Below are 20,446 nucleotides of genomic sequence, written 5' to 3'. Positions count from 1 at the left end.
GACCGTCCTCAGGGAAATCCTGGCCTCCCTCCGCTGCCGCCACCACCAAGAAGGAACGACGACCACCATCAGGACGAGGGGGCTGGGGGCTTCTAGGAGTCGCGCGCTATCGCCTACATCTTGGGCGGTGCTCAGGCCCCAGCTTCCCAGCGCACCTTCAAGCAGTTTGCTCATGAGGTGAACGCGGCCCTCCCCAGGCTCGAGGCCACGCGTCCGCTCAGGTGGTCCAAGTACGCCATCACCTTCAGCTCGGCGGACCAGCTCAAGTGCGTGGCAACCGTCGGCGTCCTCCTGATGCTCTATTCACCCGTCATCAGCAACGTCCAAGTCACCAAGACCCTCATCGACGGCGGCGCGGGGCTCAATGTCCTGTCCGTCGGGACGTTCGACAGCCTTCAAGTGCCCTATGATTAGCTACAGCCTACCAAGCCTTTCTTAGGAGTAACCGACGGCTCCACCACCCCGATAGGGAAGATCCGCCTCCCTGTCACCTTCGACCAGCGCGACAACTACCACACCGAGCTTATCGACTTCGACGCCACCCACATTCGTCTGCCATACAACGCCATCATTGGGTGTCCAGCATTGGCCAAGTTTATGGCGGTGACCCACCACGGCTACAACGTCCTCAAGATGCCGGGGAGTGGAGGCATCATCACGGTCCCCTGCGAAGAAAGAGATGCGGTGTGCTCCCTTGAGCGCGCCTTCCAAGCCGCTGCGATCGAAGACCCGGACAACGCAGGCACCCCGTACCCTCCTGAGGCCATCCCCAAGAAGAAGAAGCAGCTGCTCCACCCAGGGCCTCGGGAGAGCGGCGTCCCCAGCGGCACCACCTCAGGATCCGCGCCCGCAGCTGGGGCGCCTCCCTCCCTTGCATAGGAAGGCGCGCCCGGTGCCCTCCTCGGGCAAGGCTCGGGGGCTCTCTTCTGGAGGGCCTCAGACCTAGCCAACATCACGAGGGAGGCGCTCGGGCACCACGTGAAGGCGTGCTTCGCTGCATGTTTCCCTCAAGAGGGCACAAGGCGAGGAGCGCCAGGTGCTCAGGAGTTCATCACCCAGGCAATCTAGGGGCTTCAGGAAGCAAGGACCATACGCGGCGACCGCCGCCCACCACCCGACGCAGCTCCCCATCCTGGCAAGGATGGCGGGCTGCGCGTCTGTGTCGACATTCCATGGCTCAATTGGGCCGCGTCTTAGGAGCGCTTCTGGCCTTCGCGCGTTGGCCAGTGTGAGGGACCACCTCACAGCTATGTTCGCATGCCATTTGGCTTGCCGAACACGGCTGTCACCTACCAACGGCATCTACGGAGCATCTTGGCGGCTCAGGAAGCCAGGCACCACGCAGTCCTGGCGGAAATGGCGGCGGTCCTCAAGGAACCACCCGAGCCCCTAGAGCCTCGTGAGGCTCAGGGCCCTAGTGGCTCGTGAGGAGCAACTCCTTCAGTGCACATCATCAGCTACTTCAACACTCCTTCGACAACGGTACCAGGTGACATTTTTTGGTTACCCAGTTGGGAGCGCCCCTCGGGCTACATCATTCCCAGGTCGCACGGGCTTTCCCCTGTGGCATGCATCTTTCTGCATCTTTAGCTTACTCTGCTGGGGGCGTCCCTCGGGTTGCATCATCCCCAGGCCGCTCGGGTCCGTCCTAGTGGCATGTATCGTGTTTACATCTATCTGAACTAGCATATCTCCTCGCGTGGTTCTCTTACGACTATCGCTTGTTTGATTACATCTCGCGGCATCTCACGTTGCTGGCCAATCTCCTATTTACCCCGTGGCGAAAACTCCACATACTAGCACGGTGCTTGTGCTCGGGTTCATCCCTACAACGCTGATAAATCTAAGAGATCAAGCTCTGGCTTGCGGCCTACTCTGCACACATCACCTCATCAGATCCTCAGTGCCTTCGTCTTCTTGTGGAGCAATCAGCAGCTGGGTAACAACGCGACCATGGGCTATGCTCTCTCTCCGACTAACCTGCAGGAACCTCCCGAGGATGACAGCGGGCGGTACCGTGGGCTCCTTCTTTTCCCATGCAATTCGCTTGCGCGTTAAAGGGGGGGCACCTGAGCATCGCGCCTCAGGAGCCCTTACTGGCTCTCCAGCCCTCACCCCCTGGCCTTGACCACGACATCGCGACCTGGCATACCACCGGCGATTGAGCTCGCTTGAGGGCCGGGACCCGAGGATGTAGAGCACACAGAAGAGCGTGGTAAAGAAAGGAAAGCTCGCACGGACCTAACGCGGCTACACTATGGCCGTTGACGCACGATCCTGGCACAACACAAGGAATCGACTCTGGACCGCTAAGATAAGTTTCGCACTCGGGTCAGCCAAGCGCTGCAGCATAGGATTCCCGTCTCTTGGAGCCTTGCTACGACGATGCCGCCTTCCTTTCCCATCCTTAGGTAGCTGCTTGCGCGCTAAATGGGGACCTCTTGAGCATCGCGCCTCAGGAGCTCTTACTGGACCTCGGTCCGCTCACCTCCTGGCCTTGACCACGGCATCGCGACCTGTCATACCAGCAACGGCTGCAGCCTGCCTGGGGACCAGGACCTGTCAGCGTAGAGCACCAAGCCACCGCGAGGTTGGAAAGGGGGGACTGAGCCGAAGCAGGACATGTAGTCGTACATCTTCATAATAAGGACAATATTAACCAAAGGGCACTATAGATCCTTTACACGCCCCCATGGGGTTCGTCTCGATTCCTCGCAGGGAACAAAATAAGAAGGTTTCTAGGAGCCCTATCTACAAGCGTCAACGCCACCGACGCCATCATCAACAGTGGGCCATAGAAGGCCAACCGACGACCCCCATGATCGCAGGTAATGATGTCTTTTCTGCATGCACCAAGGACTCGTCAAGTTGGGCAGTTGCCGAGGCAGCGTGGGGAAGTGGAGACGCCCACGTCCCGTCAGTCGCCACACGTCAATCAAGGCCGTAGGCGGTTGGGGCCCGCGACGCTCCGCACTTGCCCCTTGGCTTCGCCTCGAAGCCAAGTCCGAGCGCGCCTTGGGCCCAGGGGCTACTGTCGGCGTTCTAGGAACGGGGGTCCCCAGACTTGCCTGCCTGCGGCCCACGGCGCGGCTCCTCTAGCCGCCTGGCATGGCCCATCTTCACCAGCAAACACTCAAGACCCTCGCGAGGCGGATGACACAAGACCTCCTCAGGGGTAGCCTCGCTAGGCTGGCTCGCGAGGAGCGGAGAGATCAAGGCGAGGGGCACCTCATGAGGTTTCCGTGACGTAAGCCATGAAGACCAAGGCTAGGCAGGCGCCAGCGGGCGCAGAGTACTGGTTTCCTCTTTGGTGCTAAAGGAGCAAGCACAGGCGAGGAGTCCCGAGGCATTAGGCAAAGTTTTCCATATCGGTGCAACAAGACAAAGACCAGCAGGACGACAGGACGGAGGTCATCGCGGAGCCCACGACGGCGTCACCACCAGAGCCTTTGGCAGGCGAAGACCACCTTTTGTCAGGATAGCTTGTACAAGGTGTCCCCCTTCGAATTGGCCGTTGTGGGATCCCTTCCCGCCTAATATTTGGGAAGAGGACCAGGGCCTCTATAAATAGGACTAGCCTCCACCATAGGGGGGGAGCTGGGATCGGATCCATTCCACCCTCATACGCACCAGCTCACCGAGCTTAAGAACACCTCTCCGCAGGAGGCTGTTCTTCCCTTGTACTTGTTCATCCTCAGCCTGCAAGGCAATCCACCACACCACACTGGAGTAGGGTATTACACCACATCGGTGGCCCGAACCAGTATAAACTCTTGTGTCCCTTGTTCTTCAAGTTCGATGAGCTGAGCTTTGAGATCGTGGTGAGTGAGTGAGCTAGGGACAGGGAGAGATCTTTGTGTGCACCCCGGAGTTCGAACCTTAAGGGTTTTGCCGAAACCCGAAATCCGACACATATGGAGTTCTGGCTGACTATGCTGATGAGTACCTTCGCATTGGTGAAGATACCACAATTGAGTCAGTGCGTAGGTTTGCCAAAGTGATCATTCGTGTCTTTGGTCCTGAATATCTTCGTTCACCCAACGAGGATGACAAAAAAATTGATGGCATCTAATAAGAGGAGAGGTTGGCCTGGCATGCTAGGTAGCATTGCATTGGACTTGGAAAAATTGCCCGAAGGCATGGCATGGAATGTATTGTGGCAAGTCTCGTGATGCAACAATTGTGCTAGAGGTCGTAGCATCCGAGGATTTATGGATTTGGCATAGCTTTTTTGGTATGACGGACACTCTCAATGATATCAATGTGTTGCAACGGTCTCATTTGTTTGCTAGGCTTGCTAGCGATGATACTCCTGCTTGCAACTACACTATCAATGGGCATGAATACACAAAAAGGGCACTATCTTGTAGATGTTATATACCCTCCTTGGTGCACATTTGTCAAGAGTATCAAAGAACCCAAAACTAGAAAACAATGTGAATTCGCAAGGGTGCAAGAGGCAGCCCAAAAAGACATTGAAAGAGCATTTGGGGTTTTGCAATCTAGGTTTGCCATTGTTTGTGGTCCTGCTCGTTTTTGGGACAAGCGGACCTTGAAAAACATCATGACATGCTGTGTTATCCTTCACAATATGATTCTCGAAGATAGGAGAGGCATGAACTTGGAGTTCTTCTACGACAATGTGGGTAGCCATGTTAAACCAGCTAGAGACCTAACCGCATTAGAGCTTTTCTTCAGACATACAAGGAGATTGAAAATGCAAACACCCACTTTCAGCTTCAGGAGGATCTCATTGAGCACCATTAGCAAAAGGCTGGACAGTAACAAACTCATTTTTCTATTCATTTGTATTTAATTCATGTGTTATTTGTATTCGGGACAAGTTTTATATTGCATTATTTAGTTTGCTTTGGTGATTTGAATAATTATTTGTAATGTGGATGATTGTTGTATTGTGTTGGTATTGATATTTTTTCTAAATAATTATTTTGTAGTGTGGATGTTGTTGTATTTTTGTGGTGTGGACGTGTGGTATTGATATTTGTGGACCGGCGACAGCAGCGCAAGAGCAAACCCCGCAAAGCCGACCCGTAAAAAATATATTCCACAAGTATCCTTTTTTGGGTGAATACGCATTGTTGCGTATCGTTTCATTGATAGGGGGAGAGAGTACAGGGTGCAACTCTAGGGATCGTGCGCCGGCGACCCGAAGAGTGCAGCGTGAGCAGGAGGGGAGAGGGTGCTCAGCCTCGTTACATTAGATATTAGGTTACAGGGATGATGGATGCTAACTTGGTTGCTCCAGCATGTGCCCACAGGCAGGCCTCGTCTTTGATTGTGCGAGCAAGGTCATCGTTTGAAGGCCGGCCATTGTCTAAGACAGCGGCGTTCCAGTGCTTCCAAATGGACCAGGCAGTGAGCACGATGAGCGAGTTCATCCCCTTGCGAAATGAAGCCGTGTCAGCATTGTTGGTCTTGCACCACCAGTCGAAGAAGGCATCGGTGGAGCACGGCGTCGGGATTGGTAGTCGGCATCATGAGAGGATTTCGTGCCAAGTTATCCGGGAGAAGACACACCGGGCGAGTAGGTGATCCAGGGACTCAAGCTCTTGGCAGCAGAGCCTGCAGAGGGGGTCGTGCGCCAATCCATGGCGAGCGCGGCGTTCGGCCGTCCAACAGCGATCCATCGAGGCTAGCCAGAGAAAGAACTTGGCTCCGTCAGGTGCCCACGAGCGCCAGATGAGGCGCCAGAAGGGGCTGGTGGTAGATCCATGGAACAGGGCCTTGTACGCGGAGCTTACCATGTAGATCCCATTGTTAGTCCACTTCCATGAGATTCTATCCGGTTCGACCGAAAGTTGAATGCTTTGAATCCGTCGCCACAACTCGACGTACTCGATCGCAGCGGCAACGCCCATGGCACCGTGGATGTCCTCGATCCAGAGCGAGTTCTGCAGGGCCTCGGCGACGAGGCGTTGGCGCCGCCGCCGACGCGACACAAGTGCTACGAGAGCGGGGGCAATCTCAGCGACCGAAGCCCCATCGATCCAATGGTCAATCCAGAAGCGGCATGTGTGTCCATCCTCGATGATCCAGGTGGTGGATGCGCGAAAGAAGTGGCTTGTTTCGTCGTCGCATGGGAGTTGAAGATGGCTCCAGGGGCGGTCCGGATCCGTAGCTTGCAGCCATAGCCAACGGGCGCGTAATGCGATGCCCGTGTGGTGGAGGTCGCGCACCGCGAGGCCGCCATGCTCGAGCGGGCGGGAGAGTGCGAGTATCCTTTTATACGGATCCGTTTTGCGGGGTCTGCCTCTGCGACAGTCCGCGCCAGCCCGCAATGCCATTTTTTCACGAACTGCAAACGCATTTTACGGGTCGGCGGGATGCGGGGTCTGCTAGAGATGCTCTAAGTGGTTAAGATGTCCAAATATGTGGGTTCTACCTCGGTTTTTGGATCGTTTTGGCTTGGTCTAGGGTGGACGTCCGGACCGGTCGAAAGATGTTTGAGGCCAACTCCACCGCGCGACCCCAAACGGACGTCCGACCGTGCGCCCAGCGCGCGGCCGCATCCCGACCCATCCCGGCAAATACTTAACTTTTTTTCATTATTCATTTTTGGTACATGAAAAAATACATCATCACATTTTGACTAGTAAAGCAAGACAAAAAAACAAGAACCACAAGAATACATTTTAGAAGATACCCAACTTTCATAACTTCTTCCTTAAGCTGGGTTAGGGCCTTCTCGATGCACTCATTGTTGATCTGTGGAGGAGGCTCGATCTGGCATCCTCATTTCTTCTTCAAGCTAGAAGTAGATGTTGCTTCCTCACACCTAGTGTCGTGTCTAGCCTCTAATCTAGCAACAAGTGCACTTGTCTCATTTACAGCCTCTATACTAGCTAAAAGTGCACGAACATGTACTAAATTTCGCTCTATCAATATATCGATGTACTCTTTTTCCCAATACCAAAACTTGCATCCATGCTACACATAAAATTTGAAGTTAGCACAACTAGTCAAATCTAGAGCACAAACCGAAGCTAAAAAGAGCACATACCCCATCGTTTAAGCACTTGATGAACACCCATCCGGGATGTTTCGGCGTTGTAGACACGTGGCGCACGACCATCCTTGGGCAGTGGTCGCACTTAATAAGTGGCAACGATGCGCCGACGAGCTTTTGGGCAAGCACCGAGCCTGGCCGACCGACATTTGTGTATCTGCCGGCGGACCACCGACGGTGCAGATCTGAGCGGCTAAAGGAGGAGCCACTGCCTGCATGTGGCCTTGCGGCCCTGTCGGGGCCTTCCAGCGAGGTGCCCGGCCAGTCCATGGCGCGGCCCGGCCTTCCACGGTCGGGCGAGCTCAAGACCGACCGGATCCGCCCTAAATCTGGCCGGCGGGTGCGCAAACCAGGTGGCTGTGGTTGGGTAGCTCGGCGGCGCCGAGGGAAAGGGGCTGGGCGAGCGCGCGTCCGAACTGCACAGCTGCAATGGCAGCGGCGGCGGCAGCGAGGGGAAGAGTGGGGAAGAGTGGAGGGTGGTGCGGCCGGAGGGAGGGAGAGGCGGATAGAAAAAGGCCCGCCATGTGCCACCGACGGGCGGGCCACGGGAGGACACGCGCAAACAGCCCGCGCGTCCGTGTGGTGTCCGTTTCACCTCAAAAGCGACGCAAACTTGGGTCGCGGATGGGTCGAAAGCGAATACAAAACAGATAAAAGTCCGTTTACTTCCGCGCGCTGGGTCGCTTCATTTATCCGTTTTACCTCAAATAAACGGACACGGATAGAATAGGATCGTGCGGTGGAGTTGGCCTGATGCAGGAAGTTGGATTGGCAAGAAGTGTGCGGACCGCGCTGTGCGTACGAGTATTTTGATGCACGAGCCACTTGCAAGACACGGCTATCTTATTTCAGATCCGGGTCTTCAGCTATTCGGCAACTCCCCATTAATCGATGCTACACAGCAATAACGCGGCAGAAGAAAGATCCAGCAGAAGGCAACAACAGCCAAAGATTGAAGGAGAGGGGATCCGGCTTCCGGCGAAATGGCTGCGCCGCCGCCACCTCCGCCGTCGCTGGAGCCGGAGATCGGCCCCGACGGCCTCGCCCGAGACTCCCCCGTCCTGGCCTACACTGAGAAGGTCCGCGGCTTTAAAATCTTCCTTCTCTTCCCTAACGCGTTCTTGTTTTCGTTAGTACGTACTACATTTAATGCCCCGTTTCCACCTGGTTTCGTGACTGGGTTGTGCGTTTGAACTTTGATGAAGGTCATTGCGGAGGAGCAGCTGCAACTGAAGAAGTGAGCCACCTCCCTCTTCACCTCTTGCAATATCTTGTTTGTTCTGTATTATTCTTTGGTCTGCATTCGTTTTTTACGTGAATCTACAAATTTTCCAGTATGTACTTTTCGAACATAGAGGTAGGATTTCATATATGTATCGTATGTGTGAGCATGCGGCTGTAGGAACTGAATCGGATTCCGCAAGACAACTATGCACCTTCGCCAATCATGTTACCCATGTGTGATTTGTCATGCTAGTGAGAGACAGACCATATCAAATCATTCATTATGAACTGCAGGAAGGTGATACTAGATTGTGCGGGTGTTCATGTTTGTGAACAACACTTCACTGTCCGCTGAAGCATGGCAAATAAATTTACTGCTCCTGAGTACATCCCTTGCGTTTATTAGCTGCCACTAAAATGTGTTTTCGATGTAGGGATAGGTTTAAGTAGCCTGACTAGTACTCCTTCCTTTCCTAAATATAAGCCCTTTTAGATATTCAACACGGACTACATACGGAGCAAAATGAATGAATCTACACTCTAAAATATGTCTATATACACTCCAAAAAGCCTTATATTTAGAAACGGAGTGCGTACAAACTACTTCACAGTTTTCCATATAAGAATGATCTCACTTCATTGACAAATAGTGAGGGTCCTTCATGCTCTTTAACTACTTTATTGTGAAGTACAGCAATATTTCTACTTTTATCAAGAGTAATGCAAGTTTGAACTGATATTTCTGGTGATGTTTTATCTTTACATTAATCCGGATGAGGGCTGAAATATATTGCCCAATCTTCTCCATCTGTTCAGACTTTTTAGATGAACTGGTTGGTGCATGCTTTTCAAATGGTACTTTCAAAACCTGGACAGTATGCTATTAATTAAAGATAGTTGCTGACTAGATTGATCCCACGTTTAAGGCCTCGAGTAGCCTCTACGTAAGGGGAGTGTTGAAATATATTGCCCACCCTTCTCCAGACTTTTGGATGAACTGGCTGGTGCATGAATTCAGTAGACTGAGTTCTGTTCCGCAGTGCTACCTTATTCACTCGAGATTAAACTTTATTCACTTTAGGTTCTTTTTCTTAATCTGTACAGATATGCTCTCAGTTTCGCTGCATTTGTAGTTCGCAGCTAGTTACGTAAACTGTGAAGTACTAGTCAAGTAGCAGTACTTGTTAGTTTGATAGAGTGCACTACTACTAGAGTAGTCTTCACTGTTCACAATAGTATTCCATGTTATTGAAATTTTTCGTATGCTTATCTACTTGCAACCATTATGTGTCGTGCTGTTCAATGATCACTTATGTTTATATGAGCGAGAAACATACTAGCTACTTGGTTATTCTTATAGAGTTGCTAGGTTGGTCCGATACAGTTGCCAGGTTAATTTGATATAGTTGCCAGCTTTTCTAATACAGCTGCAAGTTTTTCTAAAGCAAATACCGAGCCCTCCAGTTTAGCTACCACGTTGTTCTTGTACAGTTGCCAGGTTGGTCTAATAGAGGCGCCAGGCTGATCTGATACAGTTGCCATGTTTTCTATTACAGTTGCCGAGATTTCTAATACTGTTGCCAAGTTCTTTTAAAGCAAGTACTGGCTTTTCAATTTACTTACCAGGTTCTTATACAGTTGCCAAGTTGGTCTGATAGAGTTGCTAGTTTTTTCAAAATCAACTACCAGGTTGCTTAGACACCCTTGCTAGGTTTTCTGCTATACTGTAGTTGACAGTTTCCTCAAAAGCAATTACCAGGTTATCCGATGCAGCTATCAACTTGTTTAAGAACAGCTACCAGGTTGTTTACTATCAGTTGCCGGGTTCTCCGATTTGTGTAGTATGTATATGCATTGACTCCCGGAGTAGAGGGCCAAAGCACAAAAAGCTGTTGTGTTTATTTGGTTGTTCATTACCATCTACCTATTTTAGCTACAGTAACTAGGCAATTACAAAGCCATGTGCTGGCCTATCAGATTTCTGGCATTGTTCAAAATTTTATTAGCATCGCCTAGCAATCTCTTATACTCATACCACGCAAGGCCTGTAGTGCTTCTACCACTTTTCCTGTAGTGCACCATAGCAGAAAAAGGCTAGCACACCCGACTCCCGCCCAACAGTTCACGCATGTCAAAGGGAATCAGATGGTTGGCTGCTCGCGCCGCACACTAAGTTTCCGATCTATATTTAGCTATCTATCATAAATCACACTGATTTTTGCATATCAAGCCAGTTGTGGTGGTGTGTCTGTGATTTTAGTTCTTTCCTCTTCTCTTTTAATATAGATATATTTGAATCATTATACTTTTCTGCAGATATATTCAGGAAAATTATTCCAAAATTCGGGATGTTGAGAAGGAGCTAGAGAATCTGACTCTAGAAGTTAAACTGACAGCTGGACCAAAGAAAGCAGGTAAACTAATACTCCCTCCGTTCCATAATATAGTGTGTATATATTTTTCAGAAGTAAAACTTCATAAACATTTACCAATTTTATAGAGAAAAAAATCGAGATATACAATACCAAATACATATCATTATATTCATCATAAGGCATAGTTTCTTATTGTATTTATTTGGTGTTATAGATATCGATAAATTTCTCTATATACTTAGTCAAACTTTATTAAGCTTGATTTTTGAAAAGAATCTATACGCACTACATTGTAGAATGTTTTAAAAGGGAATAGTTCTTTTGAGGCATACACATGGTTTAGCACATACACTACTTTCACTTGGCTAAACTGTATACGCACTACATTGTAGAATGTTTTAAAAGGGAATAGTTCTTTTGAGGCATACACATGGTTTAGCACATACACTACTTTCACTTGGCTAAACTGATTATACTCTTATTTTTCCCGGTTCCAGCACTCGAGCATTTGAGGAAAAAGATTGAGATGTCAACTGAGAGAATACGTTTGGCTAAGGTGAAAGAGGACGAGGCAAAAAAGGTTGGACTTCTTCACTCCTGATTATAATACAGTGACTTGTCATTATCTTATACAATTGTTTTGCTCCCTTCCAAAATATTTCCATCTGTTTTATGTTAAGTTACTAGCTACCTGTGTTGTGGATGAAATGGAAGGTGCGACTTGTTTTGCAAGAAAACATAATACTGTTAAGAGTATGACTATCACCTGTAGGGCAAACCCTAATACTGTTGGTTGCATCTTTCAGCAAATGTCACATGCGAAAATTGAGTTCATGAGACAATATATAAGATGCATGGAGAATAAATTGCTATTGTAGATAAACTAAATAAACTGAATTCATATTTTTCCTCTGAAACTGCAACTATTATGTGTCTATTAGGATTATAACTTAAATTAGAATGCTATTAAATAAATGTAATATTGGAGATCAAGTGCATTCTTGTACATTGAGTTTTAATATATGAGAAGTTACAAAGAAGTTAAACTTATGCTTGTTGAAGTAATGTGGCGGAGGGGAATCTCTTCTGGTCCGGTATCTCAGTGTTAATGGCCAAAGAGAGTGAAACAGGGAGGATCCAGGAAGTGGGTGTTTAGTGAACTCCTATAATGATTTTTTTCTTCTGTTATAGTCTGAAACAAGTGTTTATTTTCTCTACGGAAATGCTTATAATTAATCATTTTTTCTCCAGTTACATAATACTGTATGGTTTAGCTGTTTGCTTTATATTGTTGATCTGTAAAGTAACTTTTGCTAGTTTAGGCCTGGGAAGCTGCTGCACAAGTTGTTAAAGAGGAAGAGGAGGCTAAGCAGAGGCTATGTGATGATCTGAATCGGTTGGTATGTGTTTCCTTTTCTCTAGTCCTTATTCGTACACCTAATGATCTTTTTCCTATTACATCTTCGGTTCAGTTGAGAATATCTTGGTTATTTGTTTCAATTAGGTTCAAGAGAGTGCGGCTTCACAATATTCGAGGTTAGAAGAGTTAAAGAAGCGTTTAGAATGTCTAAATCCCATCAGGGCTTCTGTCGATGTTTCTGTAAGTCGAGACATGTTCTTTCCTGATAGCTACTAGTTAGTTATTTCTTGCTGATGTTTGCATGCACATTCTTGTTTCTCGTCTCAGTTGAGTTGTACATTCTCGTGTTTGTTTATAATTATCAGGGTATCAACATTGTACAGCAGGCTGCCACAAATTCGGTACCTCAGCAACCCACTTCACAAAATCTAGCGAATGCAATTGCCCCTGCAAGCAATGTCCACAAGCCCGCCACCAGCGGATCACAGCAACAAAGACCCGCTGAGGCGGAAAGGAAGCAGAGATCATCAAACTCGGGAGGAAGAGGGAGAGGCGGTGTGATGGTCCTCCCCAAGGGAAGGGGAAGCTCTGGATCAGGATGGACAGGTGCTGGGTTTGAGACATGATGCTGGGATCCGTAGTTATATATACTTGAAAGAATTTGGCATGGTTGTCTTGGTATAAAACGATGGCTTGGTTGGAACTGGAAGGTTGAAAGTGTAATGGAATGTCGATCCTTTTTGGATGTATATGTTGTGCAACAATAGAACATGTTATTCTTGAGAGCTGTAAGTTGTAAAACACCTATAGTTTAACTGCGAATGCAGTCACTTCATTATTAGTAATGGAGTAAATATGCTGCTAATACGGTCGTCTTATCGAACATATAAAGGTTGAAGGGGTTGTTAGGCACAACCGTTGCCTCACGTTGGTATGAACAGTGCAGAGCGACAGGCAACGCGGGCAGGAAAGAAAGAGAAAGCAGCGAGCGACAGGCAACACGGGCAGCAGCAAAAGAAAAAGGAGGGAGCGAGATTGCGTCTTCCCCACGCGCGTGCACCTCAGCAACAGTGGCACCGCTCTTCCCCAACGGGTATGGCCGCCTCCGCCCCTGCCCCCTGCTCGGGTAGGTGAGCTTTCCTCTCTTTCTTTCTTCTTCCCTGACCTTCTTCTCTTCCTCACTGCCCCCCCTCTTTCAATCCCTGTTCAAGGCAAGGTGGAGGTGGCTCCTGTAGAAGAGGAGATCTGGTGGACAAGTCCCAGTCCATGGAGAAAACGCTTGCGCATGTGAGTTCTTTCTTGCTCTTCCTCATCTTTCCATGGCGGCATCCGTTTTTTTTTCATTTTTCTCAGTTTTAAGGGTGTGTTTTGGGCTTTAGATTGATTTTGATGAGGACCTACCTTGAATACGACCAAAAATATTGCATACATGTATATTTGTAAGGTGATTTTTAATGCAAATTATGAAATAATTTATTTATATCATTCAGTATAAAAATATTTTACAGACTTTTGTGCTATGTCTAATTGTAGGTGTATGTGATATTTGTACAATCCACATATGAAGATAAGGGAAAAGAGAAGTTTAGGTATTGTTCAAAAAATTCTCTCACATCATTTTTGTGTCAAGAGAAAATAGAGTCCAAGTATCTCATGTTCTAGATTGAATGCACATACATACTTGACTCAAAATGCGAAGAACTCTTCCATACAGACTCCGAATTGGATGATTTTTTTAAAAATAGATTTTGTACTCTTTCCAACCCAATTGGATTCACCTTCAAAATCGTCCGGAGCGTTGAGATATTGACGAAACAATCTGATGCTGCAGCAGAATCTGAGTCAAACTATAAGTCCAAAGGTGTTGCATCACCTACACTTGGGCCCATGAGCCTTGTACGACCTAGGATTTGTTTTAGCCTGCCTTGGGATGTCCTCCCATCTCCTTAGCCGCCACCCCTTGCTCCTATATAAGTAGATCTATCTAGTAGCTTTTTTATTGGGATTTATTTAGTTAAAAGTTAGCCATTGCAACTTTGTGTACTTCGTTTCTGTCCAATGACCATACTAAGACCGCTTTTGGATCCCCACCTTTATTAATACTTCATCTATATTCGCAATATTCAGATTGCATTATCATATTCTTGTTTGTTCTTCGATTGCGTGAGGAATAGACCTTCGTGGTCAGGCTGATCGTACTTCCAGCATCATCGGTAACCTCGGGAGATTGTTTAGCGATTGCTAAGGCGCAATGTCGTGCACATTTGTAGTTGGGTCGTCAAAGTTGACTCCACCAAATCGATAGTTATAATCTCATCGAAACATCGGGACACCCTCGCCCCTATCAAGTGGTATCAGTTTTCAGATTGCTCGGTGAGAATTTTCTGTTTTCCCTAGATTAGATTTATTTTTTAGCTATTGTCCAAGAAAAGCCCCAAAAAAGTTAGATATGTTTATCCTTTGTCCAAGCCAATCTAAGCCTTTGCAATTTCTCTTTTCATTGTTTGCATTAATGAATTATCGGTTGCATTGTCGTGTCGAGTTGCTGGTCTTAGTGTCTAATTCGTTTAGAGTTTCGAGTTCTGTTCATATTAGTCACGCAACCGCTGCATCGTTATTCCTTCCGCTGTCCACCACCCCACCCATCAATTTCCACCACATGCTACCCATCGTTCATAATCATAGTTGAGGTCGTTCAATCTTCGCTTGATCCAATCTGCATCTTATCCAGTTTGTCTTAGAAAGAGGGAGGGAAAAAAGATAGAGAAAAAAAGAGAGAAAAAAGTAAAAGAAAAAAAGTGTGAAAAAGGGAAGAAAGAAAAACAAAATTCGGATCTATCTTTTAGGAAAGTTGGAGAAAGAGTTTTTGATATATCCTGCTTGGCAGTTGTTTCTCATCATTATATTTACTGTCATTGTGATCTTCACTTATATCTTGCTGTCCAGAGCTACTTCATATCCTTTATTGATGCTAGCTGTGCTACGCCGTGACCTAATTAGTGTTTTAGGCTCGCGTCTCTAGTCCGGTCTAGCCTAGGACCATCACAGCATCGTCGTTGAGCGTTTATTCAACATTGCATCTCTGAATTGATTATTTCAAATCTTTTGCTGCCAAATATTTAAGCCTTCCAAGCTCCACATATTTCTACACCGTGTATACGTACGTTCCCCTGGCAATCGCTTTACTCAATCTTCGGAGTTATTTGACACCGCTGGTTGCCTGTCACCACCTGCTGCATGGTAAGAACTTGTAAGATATTGATATTTGCTTTACTGTGAACGCTTTACCACCACATCCTAGTAGTCCACAGGAACATTATTCTCGGATTTTGTTTCTTGTTTCTACTAATCATGACAGGTTCCGGAGATAAAAATTCTTGGACGACGGATACATCTTCACCATCACGAGAGGTGGGACAACACACACACACGCACATGGTTAGGTTATCTCTTTACCGCCATTTAAGGGTAGATTTAATCCTGCTATTTATCTAGCTTGGGAGCTTGAAGTAGATCAAGTTTTTAGTCACCATGATTTTTCTAAACTTGAGAGAGTACGAGCCGCCACTTGAGCATTTATTGGTTTTGCTTCTGTTTGGTGGAGTGTGCATCATAAGAGAAATATTGATAACCAACCCACAATTTAGAAAGAATTGAAAGTTGTAATGAGACAACATTTTTTTCCTCCTTACTATCGTCGTGATTCCTTCGCAAATTGAAACAATTAAAACAAGGCAGTAACACTGTTCATGCTTACTACCAAGAGTTCAAATCTTATATGCATAATTGTGACATAGAAGAATCTGAGGATGATACAATGAGTAGATTTTTTGGTGGTTTGAACCATGATATTCGCGCAAGATTTCAGTATATTCCTCGTTGCATTACTGGTATGTATGTTCGTGCTTATACTTTTGAGAGACAAATACAGGAGGATGCATTGGGTGACTACAACAACTACTATTCTAGTTCATGCTCACTAGCACCAGTCAGTTCCTCTACCGTTACACCTACTAGAGTAGCCACACCTCAGATTATGAGCGTGACATCATCTCAAGTGTATGATACATTGTTACCATCCGTACCTACATCAATTACTTCTTTGCGACAAGGTAACAGTAAAGATATTGATGATAGAACTTCACATGAGAATGATGCATGCCTAGTTAACTTGAATACATATGTGTTGAGTTACCTATTGATTTCAGCACACCACCTATTTTAAAGAATCGTGTTACTGTCATGAATGCGTCATGTGATCAAACAACTGAAATAACAACAATTTTGAGTGCACCCATTGAATTAACTGTTGATGCAAAAGAACCGATGTTTAATCATTTTGATATGACCTCTAATCTTGGTGATGATTTCGTGACCAATGACTTATTGCATGTTTGCTTACTTAAGCATGTTGTAGCATGTAAATTTGATGCAAGTAAGGTTTATTCACCAATGTTGGGATGGTTTAATGATGACCATTGTGAAGGAAATATGCCCTAGAGGCAATAATAAAGTTGTTATTTATATTTCCTTATATCATGATAAATGTTTATTATTCATGCTAGAATTGTATTAACCGGAAACTTAGTACATGTGTGAATACATAGACAAACAGAGTGTCCCTAGTATGCCTCTACTTGACTAGCTCATTAATCAAAGATGATTAAGTTTCCTGACCATAGACATGTGTTGTCATTTGATGAACGGGATGATGTGATGGACAAGACCCATCCGTTAGCTTAGCATAATGATCGTTTAGTTTTATTGCTATTGCTTTCTTCATGACATATACATGTTCCTCTGACTATGAGATTATGCAACTCCCGAATACCGGAGGAACACCTTGTGTGCTATCAAACGTCACAACATAACTGTGTGATTATAAAGATGCTCTACAGGTGTCTCCGATGGTGTTTGTTGAGTTGGCATAGATCAAGATGAGGATTTGTCACTCCGTGTATCAGAGAGGTATCTCTGGGCCCTCTCGGTAATGCACATCACTATAAGCCTTGGAAGCAATTTGACTAATGAGTTAGTTACGGGATGATACATTACGGAATGAGTAAAGAGACTTGCCGATAACGGTATTGAACTAGGTATGATGATACCGACGATCAAATCTCGGGCAAGTAACATACCGATGACAAAGGGAATGACGTATGTTATTATGCGGTTTGACCATATGTTGTTATGCGGTTTGACCGATACCGATGAAAAAGGAACCAATATGAGCATCCACATTCCGCTATTGGTTATTGACCGGAAATGTGTCTCGGTCATGTCTACATAGTTCTTGAACCCGCAGGGTCCACACGCTTAACATTGGATGACAATTTGTATTATGAGCTATGTGATTTGATGACCGGAATTTGTTCGGAGTCCCGGATGAGATCACGGACGTGACGAGGAATCTCGAAATGATCGAGAGGTAAAGATTCATATATTGGAAGGTTGCATTTGGACATCAAAATGGTTCTGAGTAGTTCGGGTATTTTTCCGAAGTACCGGGAGGTTACCGGAATCCCCCGGGGAAGTTAATGGGCCTTAGTGGGCTTTAGTGGAGAGAGGAAAGAAGGGCCACGAGGTGGTGCATGCCCCCCTTAACCAAACCGAATTGGACAAGGCGTGGGGGCGCGACCCCCCTCCTCCCTTTCCCTTCGGTGGAAGAAAGGAAAGGGGGAGGGGGCGAATCCTACTTGGACTCGGAGTCCAAGTAGGACTCCCCGTGGCGCGCCTCTCCTGGCCGGCCTCCTCTCTCCCTCCCTCCTTTATATACGTGGCCAGGGGCACCCTAATAGGACAACAGACAATCTCTTAGCCGTGTGCGGTGCCCCCCTCCACAGTTCAACACCTCGGTCATATCGTCGTAGTGCTTAGGTGAAGCCATGTGCCGATAACTTCATCATCACCGTCGCCACACCGTCGTGCTGACAGAACTCTCCCTCGCCCTCAACTGGATCAAGAGCTCAAGGGACATCATTGTGCTGAACATGTGCTGAACACGGAGGTGTTGTACGTTCGGTGCTTGGATCGGTTGAATCGTGAAGATGTTCGACTACATCAACCGCATTACTAAACGCTTCTGCTTTCGGTCTACGAGGGTACGTGGACACACTCTCTCCTCTCGTTGCTATGCATCTCCTAATTAGATCTTGTGTGATTGTAGGATTTTTTTTGAATTACTACGTACCCCAACAGTGGCATCCGAGCCAGGTCTATGCATAGATGTTATATGCACGAGTAGAACACAAAGAGTTGTGGGCGATAATAGTCATACTGCTTACCACCAACGTCTTACTTTGATTCAGCGGTATTGTTGGATGAAGCGGTCTGGACCGGCATTGCATGACCGCGTTCATGAGACTGGTTCTACCGACGTGCTTCGCACACAGGTGGCTGGCGGGTGTCTGTTTCTCCAATTTTAATTGAATCGAGTTTGACTACGGCTGGTCCTTGTTGAAGGTTAAAACAACACACTTGACGAAAAATCATTGTAGTTTTGACACGTACGTAAGAACGGTTCTTGCTAGAAGCTCGTAGCAGCCATGTAAAACTTGCAACAACAAAGTAGAGGACGTCTAACTTGTTTTTGCAGGGCATGTGTGATATGATATGGTCAAGACGTGATAAGATATAAATTGTTGTATGAGATGATCATGTTTTGTAAAAGTTATCGGCAACTGGCAGGAGCCTTATAGTTGTCGCTTTAATCTAAGAAATGCAATCGCCATGTAATTGCTTCACTTTATCACTAAGCGGTAGCGATAGTCGTATAAGCAATAGTTGGCGAGACGACAACGATGCTACGATGGAGATCAAGGTGTCAAGCCGGTGACGATGGAGATCATGATGGTGCTTTGGAGATGGAGATCAAAGGCACAAGATGATGATGGCCATATCATGTCACATATTTTGTTTGCATGTGATGTTTATCCTTTATGCATTTTATTTTGCTTAGTACGACGGTAGCATTATAAGATGATCCCTCACTAAATTTCAAGGTACAAGTGTTCTCCCTGAGTATGCACCGTTGCTACAGTTCGTCGTGCCGAGACACCACATGATGATCGGGTGTGATAAGCTCTACGTTCACATACAACGGGTGCAAGCCAGTTTTGCACATGTAGAATACTCGGGTTAAACTTGACGAGCCTATCATATGCAGATATGGCCTCGGAACACTGAGACCAAAAGGTCGAACGTGAATCATATAGTAGATATGATCAACATAGTGATGTTCACCATTGAAAACCACTCCACCTCACATGATGATCAGACATGGTTTAGTTGACATGGATCACGTGATCATTTAGATGACTAGAGGGATGTCTATCTAAGTGGGAGTTCTTAAGTAATATAATTACCTGAACTTTAATTTATCATGAACTTAGTACCTGATAGTATTTGCATGTCTATGTTGTTGTAGATCAATGGCCCGTGCTACTGTTCCCTTGAATTTTAATGCGTTCCTAGAGAAAGCTAAGTTGAAAGATGATGGTAGCAACTACACGGACTGGGTCCATAACTTGAGGATTATCCTCATTGCTGCACAGAAGAATTGCGTCCTGGAAGCACCGCTAGGTGCAAGACCCGCTGCAGGAGCAACTCCAGATGTTATGAACGTATGGTAGAGCAAAGCTGATGACTACTCGATAGTTCAGTGTGCCATGATTTACGGCTTAGAATCGGGACTTCAAAGACGTTTTGAACGTCGTGGAGCATATGAGATGTTCCAGGAGTTGAAGTTAATATTTCAAGCAAATGCCCGAGTTGAGAGATATGAAGTGATGAGGACATCAATACCATTGTTACACCCACAGCCCCTGCTGCTATACATACTGGACCAATTACTAGAGCTTGCGCACGCCAATTGAATTATCAGGTACTTTCATTTATTGGTAATGATTCTAATGTTCATGAGAATATGATGCTGCCTAAATTGGATACATTTGTTTTGCTTAAAAATGAAGGGCCTAGCTTGGACAAGAAAGATGAACCTTGGAGTAACATCAAGCATGGAGATGATGGCATGCGCAAGGGAATCAAGAACGGAGTTACAAGTGATGATTTCAGGACTTTGAAGCCACCATAAGGAGTGCATGAAGCCTTGGATGAAATATACAAGATGCCACTTCATAAGTTTTGTCCAGAGGCTATTTTAGGTGCTGCATCACCTTATTATTGGGCCAGGCCCATGTATTTTTGAAATACTTAAGTATAGGCTGTTTTTAGAGTCCGTATGTGTGGGGAAACAAGAGTTAGGGTTGGTTTCGGACACCTCCTCCAAGGGCCACGAAATTCCCCCCTCTTCTTCCATATATACAGCCCTTAGGGCGTCGTTTAGACTTTGGGGTTTTGTTTAGATTAAAAGTTCGCCATAGCTGCAACTTTGCGTACTTCGTTTGTGTCCAACGACCAGACCAAGACATCACAGAACCCCACCTTGATCAATAAAGCTTT

The 20,446-nt window shown here is 46.6% G+C and overlaps 1 protein-coding gene across 2 annotated transcripts; it reads left to right on the top strand.

Moving 5' to 3' along the window:
• The first annotated feature begins 7,754 nt into the window (after positions 1–7,754).
• LOC125551162 (junctophilin-like protein) lies at positions 7,755–12,827 on the top strand. 2 transcript variants are annotated; one of them, XM_048714329.2, is made up of 7 exons: positions 7,755–8,106; positions 8,233–8,264; positions 10,568–10,665; positions 11,124–11,206; positions 11,949–12,026; positions 12,131–12,226; positions 12,370–12,827. In XM_048714329.2, the coding sequence occupies exons 1-7, from the start codon at positions 8,011–8,013 to the stop codon at positions 12,610–12,612; spliced, it is 726 nt and encodes a 241-aa protein (XP_048570286.1). In that variant the 5' UTR covers positions 7,755–8,010; the 3' UTR covers positions 12,613–12,827. The 2 variants fall into 2 exon arrangements, with proteins under 2 accessions (XP_048570286.1, XP_048570281.1); XM_048714324.2 differs by having other exon boundaries at positions 7,761–8,106; positions 12,352–12,827.
• Positions 12,828–20,446: the final 7,619 nt, after the last annotated feature.

Source organism: Triticum urartu, chromosome 1A (assembly GCF_056163025.1).
Source record: "Triticum urartu cultivar PI428250 chromosome 1A, HENAU_Tu73, whole genome shotgun sequence".
NCBI lineage: Eukaryota > Viridiplantae > Streptophyta > Magnoliopsida > Poales > Poaceae > Triticum > Triticum urartu.
The sequence above is the reverse complement of the archived record's forward strand: the minus strand, read 5'-3'. Positions and strand labels throughout refer to the sequence as shown.

Bases quoted from the DNA above. Each gene is read 5' to 3' on its own strand.
- LOC125551162 (XM_048714324.2), top strand. From the start codon at position 8,011: ATGGCTGCGCCGCCGCCACCTCCGCCGTCGCTGGAGCCGGAGATCGGC. The intron at 8,265-10,567 runs GTGAGCCACCTC...ACTTTTCTGCAG, and splicing joins GAGCAGCTGCAACTGAAGAA to ATATATTCAGGAAAATTATT. The intron at 12,027-12,130 runs GTATGTGTTTCC...TGTTTCAATTAG, and splicing joins GTGATGATCTGAATCGGTTG to GTTCAAGAGAGTGCGGCTTC.